The sequence below is a fragment of the Nomascus leucogenys genome, chromosome 14, assembly GCF_006542625.1.
Source record: "Nomascus leucogenys isolate Asia chromosome 14, Asia_NLE_v1, whole genome shotgun sequence".
Classification (NCBI taxonomy): Eukaryota; Metazoa; Chordata; class Mammalia; order Primates; family Hylobatidae; genus Nomascus; species Nomascus leucogenys.
In genome coordinates, this window is record NC_044394.1 from 11,299,261 (window position 1) to 11,311,976 (window position 12,716).

The 12,716-nt window shown below is 43.9% G+C and overlaps 1 protein-coding gene across 5 annotated transcripts in view; it reads right to left on the reverse strand.

Moving 5' to 3' along the window:
* Positions 1–12,716, reverse strand: part of RPS6KB1 (ribosomal protein S6 kinase B1) — a 59,534-nt gene that overhangs the window by 25,228 nt on the left and 21,590 nt on the right. For all 5 annotated transcript variants that reach the window (XR_004033423.1, XM_003278476.3, XM_003278477.3 and 2 more), the window contains one exon: positions 12,634–12,702. Coding sequence is in view for 4 of the 5 variants with exons in the window: in XM_003278476.3 (XP_003278524.2) it covers positions 12,634–12,702 (69 nt within the window). In the remaining variant the exon portion in view is untranslated. The remainder of the gene's footprint in view (positions 1–12,633; positions 12,703–12,716) is intronic.

Genomic DNA, 12,716 nt, shown 5'->3' on the forward strand with positions numbered 1-12,716 from the left:
CGAAAACCTATGGAATCTACACAACATGTAACAAAGCTATAAAAATAAGAAAAATCGGCCAGGCGCGGTGGCTCACGCCTGTAATCTCAGCACTTTGGGAGGCTGAGGTGGGCGGATAATGAGGTCAGGAGATTGAGACCATCCTGGCTAACACGGTGAAACCCCGTCTCTACTAAAAATAAAAAATAAAAAAAAATTAGTCAGGCATGGTGGCAGGCGCCTGTAGTCCCAGCTACCTGGGAAGCTGAGGCAGGAGAATGGCATGAACCTGGGAGGCAGAGCTTGCAGTGAGCCAAGATCACGCCACTGCACTCCAGCCTGGGTGACAGAGCGAGACTCCGTCTCAATAAATAAATAAATAAATAAAATAAAATAAAAATAAAAATCTGTATAAAAACAAGATACAAAAGAGTATTTAAAAGTACAGCAGCATGGATACTATGCTATCTTTTGTACAAGAAAGGGGAAATGAGAATATATCTATAATATGTATCTGCTTATACCTGCAAAAATGAAGACCACTAAGATAAACTAAAAGCTAATGATAATGGAAGGGAAGGAAAAGAAATAAGACTTTTGAGAATACCTTCTGAGTAAAACCTCAATGGTTTTATCATCCATTTTTTTCTTTCCTAAATCAAATATTACTGTAATTATAAAATGTAGACTTTTCTTTTTGAACCATATTAATGTTTAATGTATTCCAAAAATAAAATCAACAAGGATGAGGGGTGGGAAGTACAACTGAATACAATAGGAATACATAAATTTCATTGACTATTACACCAATAACTTTACCACAGAAAGAGAAAGAGGAAAAAAAGATATGAGAAAAAGATTTTTTTTTTTTAGACGGACTCTCACTCTGTCACCCAAGCTGGAGTGCAGTGGCGTGGTCTCAGCTCACTGCAACCTCTGCCTCCCAGGTTCAAGTGATTCTCCCGCCTCAGCCTCCCGAGTAGCTGGGACTACAGGCACCTGCCACCACACCCAGCTAATTTTTGTATTTTTAGTAGCGACGGGGTTTCACCATGTTGGCCAGGCTGGTTTCCAACTGAGCTCATGATCCACCCGCCTTGGCCTCCCAAAGTGCTGTGATTACAGGCATGAGGCACTGCACCCAGCGAGAAAAAGATATTTAAGTAATTTTAGACTGCACACCCTTAGTGGCCTATACGTAAGCACACAAAAAATTGCAAAGAAATATTAAATCAAACTTAGTAGGTTTGTAGCTGGAAATACTATCGGTATTATAATTTTCATTATGCACATATTGTACAACTGAACAAATGAGTGCATTTATTTATGTTGTTACTAGAGTTGTTCTCACTGTAGAAAAAACGGAGATCCAAATATGAACTGAAAGAAGAATGTGGCTGGGCACGGTGGCTAACGCCTGTAATTCCAGCACTTTGGGAGGCCGAGGCAGGTGGATCACAAGGTCAGGAGTTCAAGACCAGCTTGGCCAAGATGATGAAACCCCGTCTCTACTAAAAATACAAAAATTAGCCATGCATGGTGGCAGGCACCTGTAATCCCAGCTACTCAGGAGGCGGAGGCAGAAAATTGCTTGAACTCAGGAGGTGGAGGCTGCAGTGAGCCGAGATCACACCACTGCATTCCAGCCTGGGGGACAGAGCGAGACTCCGTCTCAAAAATAAAAAAATAAAAATAAAGAAGAACACTATGGAATTGCACTAGAATTGGGGCTAACAATATGAAGCACTTTGGGAAACCGAGGCAGGCGGATCACCACGTTGGCCAGGAGTTTGAGACCAGCCTGCCCAACATGGTGAAACCTCATCTCTACTAAAAATACAAGAATTAGCCAGGTGTGATTGTACACACCTATACTCCCAGCTACTCCAGAGGCTGAGGCACGAGAATCACTGGAACCTGGGAGGCAGAGATTGCAGTGAGCTGAGGCAGCCTGCAGTCCAGAGCTGTGGTGAGCCATGATCATGGCCACTGCACTCAAGCCTGGGCGACAGAGGAAGACCCTGTCTCAAAAAAAAAAAAAAAAAAAAAAAAAAAAAAAGGGCCAGGTGCAGTGGCTCACGCCTGTAATCCCAGCACTTTGGGAGGCTGAGGCGGGCAGATCATGAGGTCAGGAGTTCAAGACCAGCCTGGCCAACCCAGTGAAACCCCATCTCTACTAAAAATACAAAAATCAGCTGGGTATGGTGGCACACACCTATCCCAGCTACTCAGGAGGCTGAGGCAGGAGAATTGCTTGAAACTGGGAGACGGAGGTTGCAGTAAGCCAAGACCACATCACTGCACTCCAACCTGGGCAACAGAGTGAACCTCCAACTCAAAAAAAAAAAAAAAATTTTTTTAAGGGAGTATAGGGCCAGGCGCAGTGGCTCACGTCTGTAATCCCGGCACTTTGGGAGGCCAAGGTGGCTAGATCACAGGGTCAAGAGATCGAGACCATCCTGGCCAACATGGTGAAACCCCATCTCTACTAAAAATACAAAAAATTAGCTGGGCGTGGTGGCGCACGCCTGTAGTCCCAGCTACTCTGGAGGCTGAGGCAGGAGGATAGCTTGAACCCGGGAGGCAGAAGCTGCAGTGAGCTGAGATCACACCACTGCACTCCAGCCTGACTTCATCTCAAAAAAAAAAAAAAAGGAGTATAAAAAACTTTACAGAAGAATGACAATATAGAAAAAATAGAAAAGTCTCCATTTTACAATCACTACAGTAATATTTGGGCAAGAAACAACCCAGATAAAACCATTAAGTAAAGATTATTATGGGACAGAATATTCACACCGTTTCTCTCATTCCATAGATCACTTGCTAATTACAAAAGGAAAAAGAGGTCAGGAATGGAGGCTCACGTCTGTAATCTCAATACTTTGGGAGGCTGAGGAGGGCGGATCACCTGAGGTCAGGAGTTTGAGACCAGCCTGGCCAACACGGCAAAACCCCGTCTCTACTACAATTACAAAAATTAGGCGGGCGTGGTAGCAGGCACCTGTAATCCCAGCTACTTGTGGGGCTGAGGCAGGAGAATCACTTGAACCCAGGAGGTGGAGGTTGCAGTGAGCCAAAATTGCGCCACTGCACTCCAGCCTGGGTGACAGAGTAAGACTCCTTCTCAAAAAAAACAAAACAAACAAACAAACAAACAAAAAGCCCTTATTCTTAGGAGATGTATAGAAGAAATTAGGGGTGAAGTGCTATGAAATCTGCAGTTAACTCTCAAATTGTACATGAAGAAAATTTATTAAAGTTAAAAAACGCGAATATTCATAGATATACATATATGTGGGGGCAGGTAGAAAGTGAGGAACATACAAACAAAATATGGCAAAATGGTAACAACTGGTGATCACCAAACTATTCTTGCAACTCTGAAAAGTTTAAAAAATTTCAAAGGTATACTATTTTTGAACTGCTCAGGAGGTTTAAATTTTTGAATTTTTAAAATAAGCAATCAATTGTGAGGAAGTCTGAGAAGCCACAGACTAAGAGATAAGATGAAAAATAAGGAAAGTAGAAACACAGTAATAAAAGGAACAGAGTTTCAAAATGCTGTGGTCAGCAGCTTCAATGCAAAAGAAAGTTAAATTAAGGACGAACTCAGTAAAGACAACTGGATTCAGCAACTGGGAAGTCAGTGATGACCTAGGGTACAGGAGCTTCACTGAAATAGTAGAGTTGGGCCACGTGCCGTGGCCCACACCTATAATCCAGCACTTTGGGAGGCCGAGGTAGGTGGATCTCTTGAGGCCAGGAATTCAAGACCAGCCCGGCCAACATGGTGAAACCCCATCTCTACTAAAAATGCAAAAATTAACCAGATACAGTGGTGCACCCCTGTGATCCCAGCTACTCAGGGGGCTGAGGCATGAGAATTGCTTGAACCTGGAAGGCAGAGGCTGCAGTGAGCCGAGATAGGGCCACTGCACTCCAGCCTGGGTGACAGGGCAAGGCTCTGTCTAAAAAACAAAAAATAAAATAAGAGTCAGGCATGGTGACATGTGGCTGTGGTCCCAGCTACTTGGGAGGCTGAGGTGGGAGGGTTGCTTGAACCCAGGAGTTGGAGGCTATAGTGTACTATGATCGCATCTGAGAACAGCCACTGCACTCAACCTGGTCAAATAATGAGACTCTGTCTCTTAAAAAAAAAAAAAAGTAGAATTATAAGTCAAAATACAGTAGTGAAAAAAGAATAATGCCTGTAATCCCAGCACTTTGGGAGGCTGAGGAAGGCGGATCACAAGTTCAGGAATTCGAGACCAGCCGGGCCAACATGGTGAAACCCGTCTCTGCTAAAGACACAAAAATTAGCCAGGCATGGTGGCGGACGCCTGTAGTCCCAGCACTTTGGGAGGCTGAGGCGGGCGGATCACAAGGTCAGGAGATGAAGACCATCCTGGCTAACACGGTGAAACCCCATCTCTACTAAAAATACAAAAAAATTAGCCGGGGGTAGTGGCGGGCACCTGTAGTCCCAGCTACTCGGGAGGCTGAGGCAGGAGAATGGCGTGAACCCGGGAGGCGGAGCTTGCAGTGAGCCAAGATCGCACCACTGCATTCCAGCCTGGGTGACAGAGCAAGACGCCATCTCAATTAAAAAAAAAAAAAGACTGGAGAGCGAGGGAAGTCAAGTAAAATTGCAGATCAACATGGTGGTGTTGTGTTAGGTACTAAAACAGGAAGTCAAGGCCAGGTGTGGTGGCTCACGCCCGTAATCCCAACACTTTGGGAGGCCAAGGCGGGTGGACTGCTTGAGCTCAGGAATTCGAGACCAGCCTGGCCAACATGGTAAAACCGCGTCTCTACAAAAAATACAAAAATTAGCTGGGCATGGTGACACGCACCTGTGATCCCAGCTACTTTGGAGGCTAAGGCTGGAAAGCTGCTTGAACCCAGGAGGCAGTGACCCGAGATCACGCCACTGCACTCCAGCCTGGGTGACAGAGACTTCAGCTCAAAAATTAAAATAAATTAAATTAAAATAAAACAGGAAATCAAAGGAAATCACATTGGACATCCTTAAGTAGGAAGAGAAACATTTGGCTAAAAAGAGTAGAGGGGCTGACAGGAAAGGCTCCAAATAGTTGTAGAGAATGGAAGGATTTATCTAAGGATAGCAGAAAAATTGCTGGGAAGTGCTTAGGGTCCAGGTGAGTTGGGGTCATAGAGTTTTCCCAGCAGCAATCTACAGGTTTGTGTGATTTCTGCTAGTAATGCTCAGCAGCTGAGATATAGCAATAAAGGCACACTGACAAGTGAGCTGATGCAGATTAGGGCTTTCCTGAGCACAAGGTCAATGGAGCTAGCAACTGATAAAGTGGCCAATTATGCCCATAAGCCTGGATTCAGAATAAAGTGAAATAAGAAGGGGTCTAAAAAATTGAGGAGAAAAACAGAAAAGTCAAAGAACTAAAGGGCTTAGGGCCAAAAAACAGGCATTGTAGGAATCAAGTAAGTCAAAAGTGAGAAAGTTATTGTTCTATGAAACCACAATATTTCAGAGGTGGAGAATACCTTTGGCCAAAGGTTCTAAAATGTACAGTGGGAGGTGAACTAATGCCGTAGGCAATAGTATTTTGCTTCCATGGTATATTTTTGCTGCAACTGGTAGGGTCGGGTGATGGCTGTTGATAGTCTTTTCCTCACTATTCCACTCTAAGCAAATACCTGAATGGTACCATTCCTATAAGAAGTACATAGTCCCAGGAGAACTAATAAATCCAGACAGAATGTCCAGATTGAAACAACTCACTTAAGGGGACACCTGGTTCTACTCTGATTTCATCTTAAAGGCTGGGGGAAGAGGTATATTCTTACCACACGCTCAGGTCAGAGGGGTTAGTACTCTGCCTCCAGGATAATTAAAATCAGAAGGAAGGAACTCAAAGGGAGCCTATAGTCATCTTACTTGGGGATTTAGAAATGAAAGCCCTGAACTTAACCCTAATGACATCTCTGTTTTCATTACTTTTGCTATGAGCTTGCTTTCAAGGACAAGGAAGGAGACAGTATGAGATCCTCTAGCCAGGATTAAGAAAAGAACCCCAAGAATGGGAAACAATGGCAACCAAGCAAAAACAGAGGCAAACAGCTTAGGTCCTAGATCCCTGGGCCCCAGAATGAGGCCTGACACTTAGCAGTAATTAAGTCGATGGATTTCCCAATATACCACCCCCACCCACCATGAGTGGGGAAAAAAAACCAACACTCTTTTTTTCACTAGATAGCTGTGCCAAAAACATACTTCACCCAAGATCTAATTATGCCTAATATGGTCAGGCCTGATTATCCGATATAAATAACACATCACAAGGAATGAATCAGTTAAGAATCTTGACCAGAGGCTGGGCGCAGTGGCTCACACCCATAATTCCAGCACTTTACGGGGCTGAGGTGGGCGGATCACTTGAGGTCAGGAGTTTGAGACCAGCATGGCCAACATGGTGAAACCCTGCCTCTACCAAAAGTACAAAAATTAGCCAAGCGTGGTGGTACACACCTGTAGTCCCAGCTATTTGGGAGGCTGAGGCACGAGAATCACTGGAACCCAAGAGGCAAAGGTTGCAGTGAGCTGAGAACACTCCACTGCACTTCAGCCTGGGTGATGCAGTGAGACTCTGTTTCAAATAAAAGAAGAAATCTTGACCAGTACTTCTTTTGACATTTCTGGGACAAGCACTATTATGCTGCCTTCAATTCTATACCTAACATGTTTTACAGATTAAAAAATCATTAATCTAATATGATTCCAACAGGAAAGTCAGATAGCAGATATCAATGGCAACCCACTGAAGCAGAAACTGATGTTAAAGAATAGCTAGATGGCTTTTTAAAGACAATTACCAATAAAATTGTGGTCACAATATTTGTTCCTCAGCTTTCAAACTGAGTTGTTTATACTGCTTACATAAAAAGCAGCAAGAAGGACCAAAGTTTTACAAGTCGTAATTTTTTTAAAAAGTCACTTTGTCTCTGAAAGTAGTTCTCCACTGGAAGTTTTGTTTTAAGACAGTGCAGGCCGGGCGCAATGACTCATGCCTGTAATCCCTGCACTTTGGGAGGCCAAGAAGGGTGGATCACCTGAGGTCAGGAGTTCGAGACCAGCCTGGCCAACATGGCAAAGCCCTGTCTCTACTAAAAATACAAAAATTAGCTGGGTGTGGTGGCGGGCACCTGTAATCCCAGCTACGCAGGAGGTTGAGGCAGAAGAATCACTTGAACCCAGGAAAAAAAAAAAAAAAGACAGTGGAATCTTTTTAGTAATCAATCCCAAACAAGAATAAGAAAACAAACACACACATAATCCATCAGTAAAACTAGAAGACATGTGGGATTAGGGTGGGGATAAAGCAATGGTTCATGATGTAGGCAGAGTGGGGTAAGATCAAACCTAAGTGCCTGCAAAGGGGAATACACAAAAGAAGTTGAATCTATCTACAGAACTCCAGCAAGGTTCAAACATTAGAGGTAAAATTAGAAGGAAGGGAAAAAATTAAAGGAACTGAAGGCTGTAGAAGGCAGAAGGTGGAGGGCTAAAACCAAGGAGATCATCTGCAAGTCTGTATAAGGAACAGACAGACCAAAAAGGCTCCCATCTCCACACTAAGTTGAAGAACTAACCCTAGGAGAGTTAAATTCTCCGGGACAAAAAAAAAAAAGTGAAAGATTAGATCCACAGAGTAAAATGCTAATGTAAAAACTCGAGTTTAGTGAAAGCCTGCGTGTTGAGAGGTAAGATCTCCATCTTCTCTCACTCAGCTCCAGAATGCTTTTTCCAGGCAAAAGAATGGCAGATCTTTCTTAGCACCAACTGATCCTCCCCAGAAAAAAAAAGATCTACAGACAATATTTACTTATTTATTTGAGACGGAGTTTCGCTCTTGTTGTCCACACTAGAGCGCAATGGTGCAATCTCAGCTCACTGCAACCTTGGCCTCCCAGGCTCAAGCGATTCTCCTGCCTCAGAGCCCCCAAACCAGCTGGCCAGGCTGGTTTTGAACTCCTGACCTCAGGTGATCAACCTGCCTCAGCCTCTGAAAGTGCTGGGATTACAGGAGTGAGCCACCGCACCCAGCCCTACAGACACTATTATTTGAAGTTGTTGATCAAGTGCCAGTTAAACACTTGATTACCCTGCAGAGAAGCTTACACACACAGAACTTCTGATGAGCTTTTCAGAGTTCTACTCTTAAATATGAATAATCGGGCCAGGCGCAGTGGATGGATTATTGAGGCCTAGGTGGACAGATCACTTGAGGTCAGGAGTTCGAGATCAGGCTGACAACATGGAGAAACCCTGTCACTACTAAAAATGGAAAAATTAGCCAGGCAGGGTGGCGCATGCCTGTAATCCCAGCTACTTGGGTGGCTGAGGCACAAGAATCGCTTGAACCCAGGAGGTGGAAATTGCAGTGAGCTAAGACTGCGCCACTGCACTCCAGCCTAGATGACAGAGCAAGACTCCATCTCAAAAAAAAAAAAAAAAGGAATGACACCAGACATCTAAAGAAGACCTCTAACATGCATGGAACAAAGTGACTAAAACTGACTAAATAAAAGTCAAAGAAAACAGAAAGTCAAAAAAGAACATGCATAAAACAAAAGAACATTTCAAATAATTATGATTAAACTCTCAGAGAGGCCAGGCATGGTGGCTCACACCTGTAATCCCAGCACTTTGGGATGCCGAGGCGGATGTTTTGCCTGAGGTCAGGAGTTCAAGACCAGTCTGGCCAACATGATATCTGCTAAATATCAGAAACCCGATATCTGCTAAAAATACAAAAATTAGCCAGGTGTGCTAGCGGGCACCTGTAATCCCAGCTACTCAGGAGGCTGAGGCAGGAGAATCGCTTGAACGCAGGAGGCAGGGGTTGCAGTGAGCCAAGATCGCACCACTGCACTCAAACCTGCACGACAGAGTGAGACTCTGTCTCAAAAAAAATAAAAATAAACATTAAAAAAAATAAAATAAAACTCTCAGAGGGATAAGAGAAGATATTATACTCATAAAACAGGTTGCTATAAAACAAAAACAACAGAAAGAATTCTGGAGAATCACAAATACAACAGCTTTAAAAAAAATTTAGTCGAATGGCTGGGCACAGTGGCTTACGCCTGTAATCCCAGCACTTCGGGAGGCCAAGGCGGGCAGATCACCTAAGTCGGGAGCTCGCGACCAGCCTGACCAACATGGAGGAACTACTAAAAACACAAAATTCTCTACTAAAAATACAAAATTAGCCAGGCGTGGTGGCACATGCCTGTAATCCCAGCTACTCGGGAGGCTGAGGCAGGAGAATCGCTTGAACCCAGGAGGCGGAGGTTGCGGTGAGCCAAGATCACGCCATTGCACTCCAGCCTGGGCAACAAGAGCAAAACTCTATCTCAAAAAAAAATTCAGTAGAAGGAAGTAAACAACAAGACAAAGAAATGGAAACGTGGAAAAGATAAGAAAAATTAGATGATCAGTCCAGGAGATCCAACGTCCAACTAACTGCAATTCCAAGAAGAGAAAACAGTGGGAAGGAAATTATCAAATAAATCACATAAGAAAATTTCCTAGAACTGAAAGACTAAAGCTTTAAGATTAAAAGAATAAAAATAGACTGGGCACAGTGACACATGCCTGTAATCCCAACACTTTGGGAGCCAACAGAACAACTGCTTGAGGCCAGGAGTTCCAGGCTGCTGGGAAACACAGGAAGACCTTGTCTCTACGAAACATTTTAAAAATGAACTGGGCATGGTGGCATGCGTCTGCAGTCCTAGCTATTCAGAAGTTGTGGCAGGAGGATCGCTTGAGCCCAGGAGTTACAGGTTACAGTGAAGTATGATCACACCTCCACACTCCAGCCTGGGAAACAGAGTGAGACCCTGTCTCTTAAAAATAAATAAATTAATTAATTTAATTAAATAGGCCGGGCACAGTGGGCCATACCTGTAATCCAATCCCAGCACTTTGGGTGGCTGAGGCGGGTGGATCACTTGAGCCCAGGAGTTCAACACCAGCCTGGGCAACATGGTGAGTGCCCATCTCTACATTTTTTTATTAGCCAGGGCTGGTGGTGCGTGCCTGTGGTCCCAGCTACTCAGGAGACTGAGGTGGGAGGATGGCTTGAGCCCAGGAATTTGAGGTTGCACTGAGCTATGATTGTGTCACTGCACTCCTGCCTAGGTGACAGGGTGAGATCCTATCTCAAAACTAACTAAATAAAAATAATAATCAAAGTCAAAGCAAGACACATCACTATAAAAACTTAGATCTGAAATAAAGAGAAAATCTTAAATATTTCCACAGAAAAATAGGCCATGTGTAAAGGACTGGGAATCAGAATGCCAAAGCGCTTCAACAGAAACTCTCAAGAATAGAAGAAAATTGAGCAAAATTCTAAGTGAAAATAATTTTCAACTCTAATAACATAAACAATCAAGTAAATATAAACGTAAAGAAATTCTCAAATATGCAATATGGATATATTTTTATCATAAATGTATCTTTATGTACCTTTTCTGAGGGAGCCGCTAGTATAGTGTCACCAAAACAAGGGCATAAACTAAGAAAACGGAAAAAAATGAAGATATGGGATCCAGGAAACAAAAGATCCAACAATGAAGGAGCCAAGAGGATTCCAGGGTTGTGGTGAAGAAAGAGTCCAGTCATAACAGTTGTGACTAAAGAGCTACCACTCCAGATGGGAACAAGTGGATAGAAAGTTCCTAAAATATGCCTCTGGGAAATAAATGGAACTGATAGATTATCTTATAAGTCTGATCAAAGAACATCAGACTGAAAGGTGTTTTACAAAGTTGTTGGAAGACATCAGAGGACAATAGTAGATTCAAAGAAAGCAAAACAAAATGAGAGGATGAGGATAAAGGAGGGTGAAGTAAACAAGAAACAAATCCTTAACTCACATAAAAGAAAGTTAATACTGCCAGGCTCAGTGGCTCACGCCTGTAATCCCAACACTTTGGGAGGCCAAGGAGGGCCGATTCCCTGAGGTCAGGAGTTCGACACCAGCATGCTAACATGGTGAAACCGCATCTCTACTAAAAATACAAAAATTAGCCGGGTGTGGTGGTGGGCGCCTGTAATCCCAGACACTCAGGAAGCTGAAGCAGGAGAATCGCTTTAACCCGGGAGGTGGAGGTTGCAGTGAGCTGAGATCATGCCACTGCACTCCAGCCTGGGCAACAGAGTGAGGCTCCGTCTAAAAAAAAAAAAATTGAAAACTGCTGAATTAAAAAGATAGCAGTTGGCCAGGCGTGGTGGCTCATGCCTGTAATCCCAACACTTTGGGAGGCCAAGGCAGGCAGATCACCTGAGGACGGGAGTTCAAGACCAGCCTGACCAACATGGAGAAACCCCGTCTCTACTAAAAACACAAAATTAGCCGGGCGTGGTGGCACATGCCTGTAATCCCAGCTACTAGGGAGGCTGAGGCAGGAGAATCGCTTGAACCTGGGAGGTGGAGGTTGTGGTGAGCCAATATCGTGCCATTGCACTCCAGCCTGGGCAACAAGAGTGAAACTCTGTCTCAAAAAAAAAAAAAAAAGATAGCAGTAGGCCAGGTGCAGTGGCTCATGCCTGTAATCCCAGCAGTTTGGGAGGCCGAGGCAGGTGGATCATCTGAGGTCAGGAGTTCGAGACCAGCCTGGCCAATATGGTGAAACCCCATCTACACTAAAAATCCAAAAATTAGCCAGGCGTGGTGGTAGGCGCCTGTAATCCCAGCTATTAGGGAGGCTGGGGCAGGAGAATCACTTGAACCTGGGAGACAGAGGTTGCAATGAGTTGAGATTGTATCACTGCACTCCAGCCTGGACAACAGAGTGAGAGTTCATCTCAAAAAAAAAAAAAAAAAAGAGATAGCAGTACATGCTTATTACTTAGAAATAAGGAGATCAGAAACAGCGAAGAGTTACCTCAGCAAAGAATTGCAAGAGCTCTCTTTTCCACACTCACCAAGCAGGAATCAAAATAAGAATAACAGTAATGAAACATATCTCACATTCTAAAAAGTATTGGCAACTGTGTTAGAAATACATTTTTTGCTGGTGCGGTGGCTCATGCCTGTAATCCCTGCACTTTGGGAGGCTGAGGCAGGCGGATCACCTGAGATCAGGAGATCAAGACCATCCTGGCCAATATGGTAAAACCCCGTTTCTATCAAAAATACAAAAAAGTAGCTGGGCATGACGGCATGCGCCTGTAGTCCCAGCTACTCGGGAGGCTGAGGCAGGAGAATTACCTGAACCCGGGAGGTGAGGTTGCAGTGAGCCAACATCACGCCACCACACTCCAGCCTGGGCGACAGAGCGCGACTACGTCTCAAAAAAAAAAAAAAAAAAAAAAAAAAAGAAATACATTTTTTCTGCAAGAGACTGGGTCTTGCTACATTGCTCAGGCTACCCTTGAACTCCTAAGTTCAAGCAATCCTCCTGCCTCAGTCTCCCAAGTAGCTGGGACAACAGGTGTGCACCACTGTACCTGGCTTGAGATACATTTTTTTGACTGCAAATTTTAGGTCAAAATGTTACGACAATTAAAAATATGATGTGATTGCTTCCCAGTCTTTTGGCTGAGATCAAGTGTAAAAATATGGTGTGTGAGGACTAAAAAGGGGGAGTGGAAATCACCTTTTTAAGCACCTTCATGGCAAATATTTTCCCAGTATTTGCTCCTGTTACTTTTCGTACTTGAAAAACCTGGATTAAAAAAA